At 46.4% G+C, this 13579-nt stretch overlaps 1 protein-coding gene across 1 annotated transcript in view; it reads left to right on the top strand.

Annotated features, from left to right (window-relative positions):
- LOC146833601 (very-long-chain enoyl-CoA reductase-like) overlaps positions 1-13579 on the top strand; it is a 97121-nt gene that overhangs the window by 24509 nt on the left and 59033 nt on the right. The window contains exon 3 of the mRNA XM_085599907.1: positions 9767-9818. Coding sequence (XP_085456033.1) covers positions 9767-9818 — 52 coding nt within the window. The remainder of the gene's footprint in view (positions 1-9766; positions 9819-13579) is intronic.

The following is a 13579-nucleotide window of genomic DNA, read 5'->3' as shown; positions in this document are numbered from 1 at the left end:
GTACATGGTACAGCACACATACAAAGTAGGTACAGTTTTAAAGATAGATTAAACATAGTATTTGGTCTGGAAGAGTACTCTTCCACTAAAAAACCTATGCTGGAATCACACAGACACCCTTGTACTATGGTGCAAAGGTGTGTGCGTGGCTTTCGGCAGTCTGATTATGCACCAGCACTGGGGAGTGAGCAGAAAAGTGCAACGCAATGCAGCATTTTGGGTTATTGCCCTGTGGTGTTTGGGAAATGACTCCTCATTTCTGTTCCTGTTGAAACTTTTTCATATATCTTACTACTAACTGAAGGGTAACATATTTTGCCTAATAAATGATACATAGTGAACCATCCCTTTTCCACCAGGTACAAAAGTGACGCAAACCTGCGCAAAATGTTTTTGCAGGACTTACTTTACAGCGCACAACTTGTTTTGCACTGGAGGGTTGCCTGAAAGCAATGCAAAGCAGCACTAAGTGCTGTTTTGGGTTATAGGATATTTTTGGGAGAAGGAACTCCGTCGCAATGCTGAAGTAGTTTCCTCCCTGTCAATACAGTGATTGGCAAGTTTAATTTGTATGAGGCAGACAATAGGTTTGTCTCCAGTGGTGACCTCTCTGTCACCACTGTAGCCAAACTTCTCTGATGGCCCAACAGAGTAAGGGCCATTGAAGAACTGGCTATATGTCCATCTGCCCAATTAGGATGGTCAGACATATTGCTGTTTTTACTGTCCATCACCGCCAGGCAGGCCCTGGTGGTAGGGGACAATGAACACCACAAAATGCCCTCCTCGCCATGGAGATAACTCCCTTTGCATTGGGGGCATTATTTTTTTATCTTCAAAAAGAGAATTGAGCTTTGGGATTTTCTTTTTGAAAATAAAGAAGAAACAAGTTTGCTGCAAGGCACCGCTTTGTTGTTGAGGCCCGGCACCAAATTGAAAAAATCACTTGACTGAAACCACTGTTCAGTCGGCGGAATGTAGTAATTTACTCTATTACCCTGATGCAAAAACTGGTCTTTCGCTGAAATTTAAATCAACTCCAATGTCATCATGGACATCCCTCCAGCAATTAACAGCTACATGGCTATGATTGCCCTTTCCATTCAATGCCACACTCTGATGTTAAGCCATAAGAATATGTGATTGATATTACTAGGTTTGGAGGTTAGCTAATGTACATGACATGTGTGCACACCCTGGGGTGTATTCTCAAGAACGCGTGATAACAATCGGAAAATTTACTTTGTGCAACCTCCAACATCGCAGTCTATCACGGGAAACTTACGGCATGTCAAGCAAGTTTTCACAACACGACAATACCATACAATAGTCACCAGACAACACGTCAAATGGCTGCGTTAAAAACAACGCCACGCCGCAAAAATGCGAAACACGAATGCAAAAAAAGCTGCGATGAGGCCAAGCGCGATACAAAAAGCACCGAAAACCAGCGGCAAGCCTGCAAATCCCACGCGTCTGGCGGGAAAATGCACTATAAAAGCAGAACAAAAACAACATACCAGAAACAATCCAAAGTGCGAAGCAACATGGATGCACCCTGACCCAGCGCAGAGGCCAACGCTAAGCCCACAAGCCAGACAGACCACCACCAAGGAACAACGGGTTTGGGGAAGGCCAAGTAGAAGAGGGAGAGGAAGATGGGGTGCGGTCCGCAGGAAAACAAGACCAGCGTCACGGAGGTCACAGAACACTACCAGCAACTGACCCACAATCAGACCACCTTGAATGCAGCGGGAGTGGCCAGGTGGCCAATGGAGGAAGACAAGAGGCGCTGGCATGATGTGAAAAACGCAAACCAGGCCCAAAGGCACTTCCAACAGGAAGGCAGCAACGGCGACAGGAGGTGGGAGACCTGCGTCACAGGAGGAGCTGGAGGAAATGGAGGCCAGTCATCAGTCTGGAGACGGTGCAAGGAGGTGGGAGTACGGACACAGCTGGATAGGACCTGACACAACAACAACAGGGTGAGGATCCAACAGGGACTGGGGGGATGGGGAGAGATGGACACAATGGCACACATGCACAACGATGTATAGCACACTGCACACACACAATTACCCAGGGTCATGTCCCCCATCTCCGTGGTACACTGCAGCACACACACATAGCAATCACAGCACATCCCATGACAATGTGGCACAAAGTGCAACACCCACACTGCAGGACAGGGGACACAACTGGGTCCGCTGATGTGCAGAAACACGCCAATCACATTGGACAAAGCAGGGAACCGTGAGATGCATATGTGCGCGTACAACCTCACATCAGTCATGTATGCCAAATGTCCACTGTCCCAACTCAAATTGCCAGCACCGCCCAAACAGTCACAATGTACATTGTCACACATTCTGCATGTCTACAAGGACAATTCGCAAACATAAATGTCAACACAATGTCAACATGCATCTCCCCTTCACATTGCAGAGGGACAAACAACACCTCAGCAGGTCAGACCAGACAACCCATCAGTGATGCCGGAGACAGCCCACCACTACTACGACACCGACGCCCAACAACAGCCCATGGACATCCCACACAACCCACCACCAGGACCAGGGCAGACAAGCTACATAGAGCCCATCCCCTGCACAGACCACACAGCATAAAGCACACGCAACCATAGCTGGCTCACGACACCTCACCTACCCACACACGGCACCCCAATGCCAGGTGTCACAATGCCAAAAGGAGGTGGGCGAACAGGTGCGGGTCTGGTCTGAACCCATGGAAGACAAACTAGAACACATACGTGGGTGTCCATCACCCTTCAGGGACCACCTACACTCCAAAAAGGAGACCCACACTGCCATAGAGACACATACAGATGCACATTCCCAGTACAAAACCACGCCCAGGGGCACGCACATATCAGTCACACACCCTCGTTGGCCCTGCGTATGATGGCCCATTCCACTCCCCTTACGAATTGAGTGGGTGATGACAAAGCAATATGTCCAAGCTCTAACCTGCTGCCTGCGGTGACATGTCCGTGTCCGCTGTACACAGCAGAATGTAATGTCGCAGGGCCAGGGCCCTCATGCACACAGCAAGACCTCAGGGACACACGCAGATATCATACTGAACTGGCTATGGGCACGTGAGCCCGGCCCCTTTATTGGCAGGGTCACATGTACAGTGACGCCTGTGCTGGATGTTTGTGGGGTGAGTGAAAGCCAGCCCTCAGGGAGTTGTTGGTGCTGGCAACAAATACAACAGTGAACACTATGAATACAGAAACACACAACGCCAGCATTACGGGGACAACTGCGGAGCATCATGGAGGTAGCCTGGGCAAGTCCGGAGGGCACAGAAAGAGCAAACAGAAGTGTCCGTGAGTTGCAGTGCACTGAGTCTGGGGCACCAGAGCTGAGCGCGCTCACGTGAAGAACATGTCTAGGATTCTGTCCCTTCGGGACCTACATGATGCAGCTGCAGTGGGGGGGTGTCGCACCTGCATCATCTTCCTCATCATCGTCCCAGGTCTCCCAGACCGCCTGAGGGGACATTGCTGTGTGAACTCACCACTGTACATAACCAAGACAGTAATGGACGATGATTTGTGGTTCACTGAGTCAGTGGTACCTGGAGTGCTGAGCAGGGAATCAGGCAGAAGATGGCCTCCACAACATGTGCGAGCAACTCCGTCAGTCAGCCAGTATGACCGTTTCGACACTGGCATTTTCCGGTTGGAGTTGGTCCTGGCGGTGGAGGTGTGTGCCTCCTGCAGTGATGCGACGTTCGGGCCGGTCAGGACTCGATTTGATGTGTGAGCCCCGGTGGGCCGCAGTTGAGGCCGGAGGCTGCGGACAGCGGAGGGCCACAGACACATAGAGTTGATGACCCCTAGGCCATCGCCTCAGAGGCCACCCAATATCTCAGAAGGACCTGACCAGCACAGAGTTAGTGGCCCCAGATGCACTGTGGCCGGCACAGGCACCCAGCCACGGGACGGTGACTTGCGGTGCAGTCAGATGGGCCATGCGACCTGAGCGGGTCCTCACCATTGTTCGAGGTGTATGTTGCGGAGGGTTGCTGGGGACAGTGGAAGCTGTCCTCCAGGGCATGATGCAGAGGGTGGAAGCTGTCCAGAAGCAGCAAATGATGGATTGGAATGCCACTGCATTGTTTTAGCCACAAAGTCAGTATCACCAACATGATGGCGACGACAACCCCAAGTCCATGGACTCAGTCGCCACCAAAGTCCAACCAGAAAGTGTCCATGGGTCTTGGGGAACAGACTTAGTGGCATCAGGGCTGAAAGGGGATGCAGTCTGCGATGAGGCCTGTACAATGACATCAAGTCAGCCATAAATATATCAAGGCTGAATTCAAAATTGTGTGTGACCTACTCAACTGCAGTGTAGGCCGGAGGCAGCGGTCAGCAAGGGCCAGGCGCGTTTCAGCAAGCCCCTCCTGGCACTCTAACACACAGCGTCGAGATGACATTTGGGGATGACTTGTGGTTGATGGAGGCAAAAGCACCAGAGCCGAGCGGGTGTTCAGTCAGCAACGATGACGTGTTCTGCCTATTACATACTGGAGTGGATTGGCGTGAGGCCTGCTGGTCCACAGTGTAGGCCGACGGCGTAGTCATCAAGGACCCACAGACACATGTGGTTAGGAGGCCAGGCACATACTTGGTGTCACCACATCAAAGGGAGTACAGTGAAATAAACTCTTCGTTAATATGCCAACAAGAATAATATATGATCAAGACTCAGTCCCAAATGTGTGACCTACTCACCCGCAGCATGGGCCGCGTCTTCCTCTCAAACCACTTCTTGCATGCAATGTGTTTACTCTGCCTTTGAATGATCGATGTTCAGTTCCAATCTGTGGCCTACTCGAGCGCAGCGTAGGCTGGGAGCAGTAGTCCGCATGGGCCCACAGCCAGGTGTCGTTGGGATGCTATGCACATGGTTGCTGCCACCTGATCGTAGGGAGTACAGTGAAGTAAAATCTTCATCATTATGCATACACGGACAATGTGTGATCAAGACTCAGTGCCAAATGTGTGACCTGCATGTCCGTAGTGTAGGCTGGAAGCAGTAGTCAGCAGGGGACAACAGACATGTGTTGTGAGCATGCCATGCACAGAGTTGGTGGCACCACGTCGAAGGGAGTACACTGATGTAAAATCTGCAATGAACATATGTACTCTGCCATCGTGTAATCAAGACTCAGTTCCAAATGTGTGACCTACTTGACTGTAGAGTAGACCGGAGGCAGCAATAGAGTACATCAACAAGAAAGGACTGAAGCGGGCCTGTGTCGTGGAGGCCGTGATGGTCTGAGGAGGCTGCCAAGATCGCGGGCCTCAGGCTTGGAGTTTGCGCCGGTACGTGGTGGGCCCTCCTTGACACACGCTGGTGTTGGCATGTGATTAGTGTGGCCTGGCTGCGCAGGGGAGGGCCTGACAGGTTCGGGGTCCAGCGGGCTGGGGTACAGCAGGCGCACAGGATCGCAGGAAAATCCGCTCACGAACACGGCGTCAGTCTCGTGGCGGGGGAAGATGCACTGCCCTGGCAGAGACATTGGGCATTCCGTAAGAGGACCATGCCCAGGGCTATGTGCTTTTTATTCACACCCCTACGCTGGCCTGGCGTACGCCACGCCATCCCACTCCACTCACGCTTATGGGGGGACGTAACAGGCAACATTTCCACAAACTCCTCCACTGGCTGGGGTGACATGGTTGCGTCCACCGTCCACTACACTCCATACACCAGCGGTGTATGTCGCCATGGATATGGGTGTGTTCTGCATATTGCGGTCTGTCCAGCACATCTCTGCCACTCTTGGCATTGTGTGCTTTCCCAATCATGGTTCTCCTGCCTCCTTCACACATGCCTGGTTCCCACCTCTCCCCTCATTCGGCTATTGTGTGGCTGAGGTGGCATGCCGTTGATGGCTCATGTTCACAGCTTGCCCAGGTTACCATAGTAAGTTGTTCTGTCATGTGTGGTGGGTGGGCATGTTGTTTTGCATGTGATTTTGTGACTTCATTGCCAGAGTTGTGAGTTGCATGGTTGTGGAGTTGAGGTGTGTGGGGTGTTCATTTGGGTCTTGCCAAGGAGCTGTGCATTTCCCTTTGTGCCATCCTGGGAGCGTGGGTTGAAGTTGGACTGTCGGAGGATGATGGAATCGTGCACACTGGCTGGGTATTTGGCGACGACATTGGTGGAGATTCCACGGTGTTCGTATGTTGCCTGCACATTGATGTGAGACGTGTGCTTTCTGTTGCAGTGATTGTGTGCTGTGTCACCAGGGGGCACAGGTATGACATGTTTGCTGTGGATTTCCCCAACACGTGCGTGCATCCAGCTATGGCATATGGTCCTTACTTGGTCCCCAGCGGATCCTGTGCATTGTGTTGGACGTATAGGGACTGGGGTACCAGGCTGATGGTGATGTCCAGGACAGGTGTGAGAGACTTGGATGTGGCTAGCTGTGAGACTCCTCCGACTCTGGCGGGTGTTGGTTGGGGGGTGCCAGAGGCCAACAGGTGCAGCACAGCCAGCAGATTTGTGTGGGGTGGGATGTTGGTTGTACGCTGTGTTGGGGCTGTCAGCCTGTTGGGTGGTGATGGTCAGGATGCGTAGGATGGTTGTCTTTTTGGCCTGTAGTGGGCAATGACATTGTCAGGTGTTGGGTCTGTGAGGCTGGTGCGTTTCCTGGGGGTCCACTGTCTTTGTCTGCGCTGCCTCCGTGGTGGTCCAGGGGAGAGGGGGGAGGCATTTTGGGGGTTGGGCTTCTGGGGGTGGTGGGGGTGGGTGTTGTGGCCCTCTTGGGTGTCCGGCACGCATGTTCAGTGGCTCCATGGCACCTGTTGTTCTTCAGGTGTGGCTCTGGGCTGGGCTCGTTTTTGTGGTGCAGGCTGTGGTCTGACGTTGCACCAGGTCCGAGCAGGTGTTAGTTTTTTGGAGCTAACGCGCCTGTTTTGTGTTCTTATCGCCGATGTGGCTGGTTGTTGAGAATGTTCTGGAGTGGTGCTGTCGCTGCATTTTGCTCGGGAACACCTACTCTGCATCTCATTAGCGATAGTTGCCGGGGTCATCTGTTTCGATATTTTCTGAGGATGCTATTGCAGGAAAACTGGTGATATCGGCTGTTTGCACCAGCTTGTGAATTGGGTGGTAAGTTTATCTCAAATTTGGCTGCGTTAAGGTGCCGATAACTCAGCGATAGCTCCTTGAGAATATGGCCCCCTGTGTTTAACCTTATGGAAAGAAAGTAAAGTAGGTCGCCACATGTGTGTAACAAATTCAGCGTTGCCAATGTCATGGACAACAGGTAGAGGTTGAGGAGCTATCCATCCCCCAGTCATGTCTGCAAACGATTGGTAATGTTATGTCTCAAAATGGTAAGGAATATGAGGAATACGAAGATGATTATTATCGGCTGGATAGTTATATTGGAGGTAGAATAGTACCCAACTACACTAAACAGGTAGCAAACTAGTCTCCAACATTTGTGGCCCATGTTTATACAATTCAGTTAGTCATGGGGCGAGGCTACAAGCTACCACCAAACTCCGGATCTCACTGAGATATGAGGTCAATGACAGGGACCACTTTGAGAAGCAGAAGACGTTGACACTATCAAGGGCTTTGTGAATAGATGAGTAAGTCCAACATGGTTAACACAATGGCTATCATTCAGCTATACTCTTTACCCACCCCCAGCACTTGATGGAAAGAACATAGCAAGGATATATCAATAAGTTAGGCCCTGGGGTTGAGGAAACCCAACATATTTAGTCATTGTATATATAATCAAAGCCATACTCCTGAGGTATGGTACCAGACTATTGTGAAATAAATAATAACTTATCAAATATTACTGCCAAAATATAATTTACAAAAATATCGCCCGTTGGAGTTAATAATATAATTTCTACACCCAATGGGACAATATTTTTGGAAATAATGTTCAGGACATGATACTTATGTCAGGCTGTATTGTTGACAAGGATAGACAGACATCCTACCTGTGTGGATCACAGGTTCCCTTGCTTCTTCCTCCTCAATCTTGTTGACAGGGTGCTGCCGAATGTGGCCATCCTCAATGGCGCTTCTTGTGCTGCAGTGCTGAGATCATGACAACATTTTGTAGCTGAATAGTCATCTGTGGATTATCTGGAGGACAAAGAGAGTATGGATCCAGCTGTCTGAATCGTCAAACACAGTTCTGTAACTGAAATATTCCATGACACCTCGCCAAACACTAATTTGTGAAGGCTCCACATAAAGAATCACATCTGTATTTAAATAGCATCGGCTGAAAGAGTGGAAGGGAGTGCTCTACCAGTGCTCTAGAGTACATACAACTAAAATCATCATATTTTTCAGTCCAATAAATCCTGCAATCTGGGGTGGGTTGTATGGATTTTTCAGTGATGGCTCTAGGCCTCTGGAATATATCTCTTGGCTGCTACTGTATTTGGATGACTGTCTCAAATACAACTAATAGCTGAAGACTTAGGGCCACATGCATCAAGGAAAAAAACGGTCGCAAACGGGCAGATTCTCAGAAAATGCCCCTTTGCGACCGGTATTTTTGCATGTGGGATGCATCATCCCAAATGCAAAAATCGCAAATTGCATTTAGGGAATCGTAAATTGCAATGCCTTGAATGTATTGCGATTTCGCTATCGCAAATTACCATCAAAGTCACATTTTACACACACACATGCCCTTGGGGCATGTGTGTGCACAACATGTGTAAAAGTTGAAATTTCAGGGGTGCAACAGGTATCCTTTTGGAACAGTTTCACCCTTGAAATTGCATGCGCAATTTGCGAGTACCTATTGGGTACTCGCAAATCGCGCATGCAATTTCCATTGATGCCTATGGGCCTCTAGCCCATAGGAATGAATGGGAATCAATTCCTTAATTGGGACTGGCAATTTGCGAGTCGCAATTGAGGAATTTTAAGGAATCTGATTTTTTTGCGATTCCTACATGCATTGCATTTTGCGATTTCTAAATAGCGAATCGGTCAAAATGCGGGCTTGATGCATGTGCCCCATAGCTCTTTAAAGCACAAGATGATTGCATTCAGCTGTCCTGTCAAATGGTGGGTCAGCTGTGTTTGCTTCCGGAGGCCTGTTACACATACGAGACATCATCTTTGTCACAACAAAGTAGAGACAACAGTACTTTCTGCTCATATGGCCACTTTTTTGCCATGTGGAGAGAGGCTGCCGGTACCAGTGACCCAAAGAGCGGGCTTGGGAGTATGCTTTGAAGACTTCATTTAGGGGACATAGCAATGGTCAAATGAAGCTTGACAAAGTTTGTTTCTTTTTATGTTGGAGGGTACATTTGTTAAGAGAGACCTGAGCAAACGGTTACTGAATGGCGTCTTTAATCAGTTAAATGTATGGCCCTTAAGAAGAGTGTCCTGTGGTCTTTTACTTTTTCAAAGTCTAGCTAAGGGGCAGGAGGATGTTCCCTGCATCCAAATTCTCCGTGACTGTCTTAACACAAACATTTTAGGAACGTTATAATAGTATGAACACGTATTAAATGGGCAATTCATTAAGGGCAGACAAAAGATTTAATAGCAAGAAAATGTGCTGTATCTACTAATCTGAACTTGAAATGTGAATTGTTGACATTTTTGTTCAATCATGTTCCACTCTGTAAAAGATTAAAAGTGCTTTGAATAATGAAACAGACAATAATTATGCAATGCATGTCCTTTGTCTATTATGCAACGCATGTCCTTTGTCCACTTAGGTAGAACCGCACGTGACCATTCACGATATCCGATTGAAGTTCCATAAATATTGTAAGTATACAATTTCTACTGGAATCTGGACTACTCCGTATGTGATAATGAGAAGTGTGGATTTTCCCAGGGGATAATAATGGGATGTGGTTCAAGTAGGATTTCTTCAACCTAGGGAGTAGGTGACGGAACATAGTAACCACCACCAAGACCTCTGCTCTTATACTCCTACATGCCACCTCATTCCATGATCTTCTTGAATTTTCATTAGGAACATTCTTCTATTTGTTCTCGAATAACTACAGGCAAAATCCCATGTTCCTTGGTTTTAGGGCGAGTAAGAAAAATAGGGTCTCACTGTAGGCTGCTTCCGTTTGCTTTTTGCCTCTGACAATTGACTTACTTGAGTTAGTCTTCTAAATGCAAAGAAAATGATATGGCCTCCATGAGAGGATTCTCTACGCAAAGATAATGACCTAATTGGTATGGGTAGCATAGAAGATTTAATTCTGCCAGTGGATTTTCTTGAATCCTCCAATAGGAAACTGAGAATCCTATATCATGATGATAAATATAATATTCCTCAAAGGATACTGATTTATTTGATGCATGGGACAATTTTTCTCATTATCTTTAAGTAAATATTTAGAAACAAAATCAGCCTTATTCATTTTCCTGAAAATGGATGCCTGCAAACATTTCAGGGTGTTCTTTTGTGTGCTTACATAAGCACACTTTGCATGCTCATTCTTAAAAATGTCATTAAAGGTTTTTAACAACTTTGCTCCATAAGCTGTCCGTCTTGGGGCTTCAATGTTATGGTTAATGTTGTTAGATTTAGTGTGATTTCTCTCTGAAGCTTTGGTAAATTTATTGTATCTGGTTATTTGTATCTATTATTTACTGACTGTGTATCAATGGTGTAACTGGTAATAGAATAATACCAACATTGTCATTATTTTCACTTATTTTCACTGATAACTCTTCTTTCATCTCTTTAGTATTATTTTATGTTTTCTTATGATTTCCTAGCCATGATAACAGCATCCCACTTGTGTTGTAATTCTTCCTTTAGTTAAGTGTGTGTTTTAACATTTGTTCATGTGATATCCAACTAGAATTGCTTTAGCAGTGATTGTGCTATGCTCTTATTTTGTTTGAAGCTTCACATGGTAACCTCTAAATATATGTTCAATGTGTTGTTGATGATCCTTCCATACAAAGGGTGGAGGTTCATGCAGTTTGATTCATGCAGTTTTTTCTTCTTCTTGCCTAACAAAAAGCTGCAATCATGCTTCACAGGAAGGATTTAGAACAATGTCAACAAGTGCCTACTTCGAGGTTACTGCTTTATCTCTCAACCTGATATATTGCAATTACTTTATATTTTAATTAAACTATTTCTTGAATATGCAGCATATTCTCCAACAGGTCGATCGCGAGTTACCAGTAGATAGTCTCCTGTCTTGGAGTAGCTCACTGCCTCTCCCTTGTGTCTGAGAGAATGCAGCTGCATCCCTGCAGATACTGTGTTTTAAACTCTGTGCGCTTGTACTGTGACACAGGGAAAGGTGGCAGGAGCAACAGACAACCCACCCTCTCTCTAAATAAACAATTCTGCAGCCTTGAAAAGAAGCAAGACCATAAATAAATGCCTCAGATCGGAGCACAATGTTTAAAAAATTAACCCAGAAAAATATTGCCTTTATGAACTTTTATTTAATTAAACTCAGTGTGAAATATTTGGAGGGTTATTACACTACATACAAAACATACATTTTTTTAGAGTTGCACTATGCCTATTTTTCTTTCTCTTCATCTCAATTTCTTTTTTTCTTCATCTTTTTTTCCTCTCCTTTTTTCTCTCCCCTTTTTCATTTAACTCTTTTTTGACTATCCTTTCTTTATTTATTTATTTCTGTCTTCTCATCTTTCTCTCCTTTTTTCTCTCTTCCCATCTTTGTTTTTCTCTCTCTTTATTTCCTGTCCTCTCTCTTTCATTCTTTTCATCTTTCTCTTTCTCATCTTACTCTTTGTCTTCCTTTCTCAAATGTTCCCTTCTGTGCTTTCTGGCTGCTGTGTCTTTATGTTTGTCCTTTCTTGCAGTTCCTCCTTTCTTCCTCTCCTTCTTGCTATCCTGTTTTCAATCTGTTTCTTTGTTTCTCTCTTATGTGCCTTTCTTGCTTTCCCATTCTTTCCCTACTGCCTTCAGTCTTCCCTTCCATTGTCTCATCTCCCTTTATCTTTAATTATCTTTATCTCAAGCTTGTTCCTTATCTTCAGTTCTTATTCTCTTTCCTATCCCTGTGCTCGGTTCCTCATTTCCTTCCTTCTGTTTTTTAATTTTTCATTCCTTATTTCCTTTTCATCTCGCCATCTGCCCTTTTTTATCTCTTCTTTGTTTATCTTTATTCCTTCTCTACTTCCTATTCTTTTTCTACTGCCTTACTTCTTTCTTGCCTTCCGTTCTCTGGGCCTTTTCTTTCTCACCTTTATTCCTTCCTTTCTTCTTTCCCTTCCTTCCCTTCCTTCCCTTCTTCCTTGATCTCCTTCCTTCCCTCTTTCTTTTTTGTCTCCTTCCTCCCTCCCTCCCTACCCTTTCCTTTCTTCTTTCCTCTCCTTTGTTACCCTCTCCTTTACCCTTCCATTACTTTCCTTTCTCACATTCTCATTTTTTTTCAATCTCTGTTTCTTTCTTTCACTTTCTCTTCATCCTTCCTTCATCTCTGTTCTTTCTTTCCCTCCTCCCTTTCTTCAAGTGTGCTTTAATTCCCAAAGCAATCTCTTCATTGATCACTTCCTGTTTCATTTTTACTTCAAATATATACACATGGACATGGGTATAAATGGAGAAATATGTTTACTGGCAGGGCCCAATGAAGCCTGCAAGTACATAGATGCTAATGGTCATCGTTAACGATGAAATGTATATGATAAAAAATAACTGACTTATTTCAGTTTGTGTGTGTGTCTCTATGTGCCTCGGAGTCGTTGGGCATTTTGGCCTATAGCAGTGAAATCTCAAGGGACGGCCTTGCCAATTATTTTTCTACCATTGGGACAAGTAAATTTGATCTCTGGATTGCAACCAATAGGCTTTAGAACAATAAGCATAGCGCAAAATCTATTCCAATTTCATGACAAAATGTGACACTCGCCTCTTGAAGGGCAAGTAAAAGAATTAAACAGCTCCTTGGGGACCCTACAGGATAAGGCAGCTATGCCATTGATAATTTTGCTCCCTGCAACAAGACTGAGTGTTCAAGGGGCAGCGTTTAAGTTGCTTGGCCGTTATGTCATCAGATCCCATGGACTGAACATAATCTCATATGAGGAAGACATACAACTGATCCTCTTGCTCACCAAGGACCCCACCAATGCTGAAACCACCTTCTGCAGTGCTATGGGGAAAGTAGCTCAATGGATGAGAGACAACTGCCGCCAACTCAACTCCGACAAAACTGAAGTTCTGATTTTCGGGAAGAACACCTCCACATGGGACCGCAGCTGGTGGACGGCAGAACTCGGGCACACACCGACCGACCATGCACGCAACGTCTGCACCCTCCTTGACAGTCAACAGACCATGAAACGACAAGTCAACGCAGTCACCTCCTCCTGCTTCCAAATACTTTGTATGCTTCACAGAATCTTCAGATGGATTCCAACCAACACCAGAAAAAAAGTCACTGAGGCCCTCGTCACCAGCTGCTTCAACTACGGTAACACCCTCTATGCCAACATCCCCACCCAGCACCTCAGCAGACTCCAGACCATACAGAACGCCGCAGCCAGGCTCATTCTGGCCCTCCTCAAATGAA

This window comes from Triturus cristatus, chromosome 4_2 (genome assembly GCF_964204655.1).
Source record: "Triturus cristatus chromosome 4_2, aTriCri1.1, whole genome shotgun sequence".
In the NCBI taxonomy this organism is placed as follows: Eukaryota; Metazoa; Chordata; class Amphibia; order Caudata; family Salamandridae; genus Triturus; species Triturus cristatus.
This window is presented reverse-complemented; position numbering and strand designations above follow the sequence as displayed.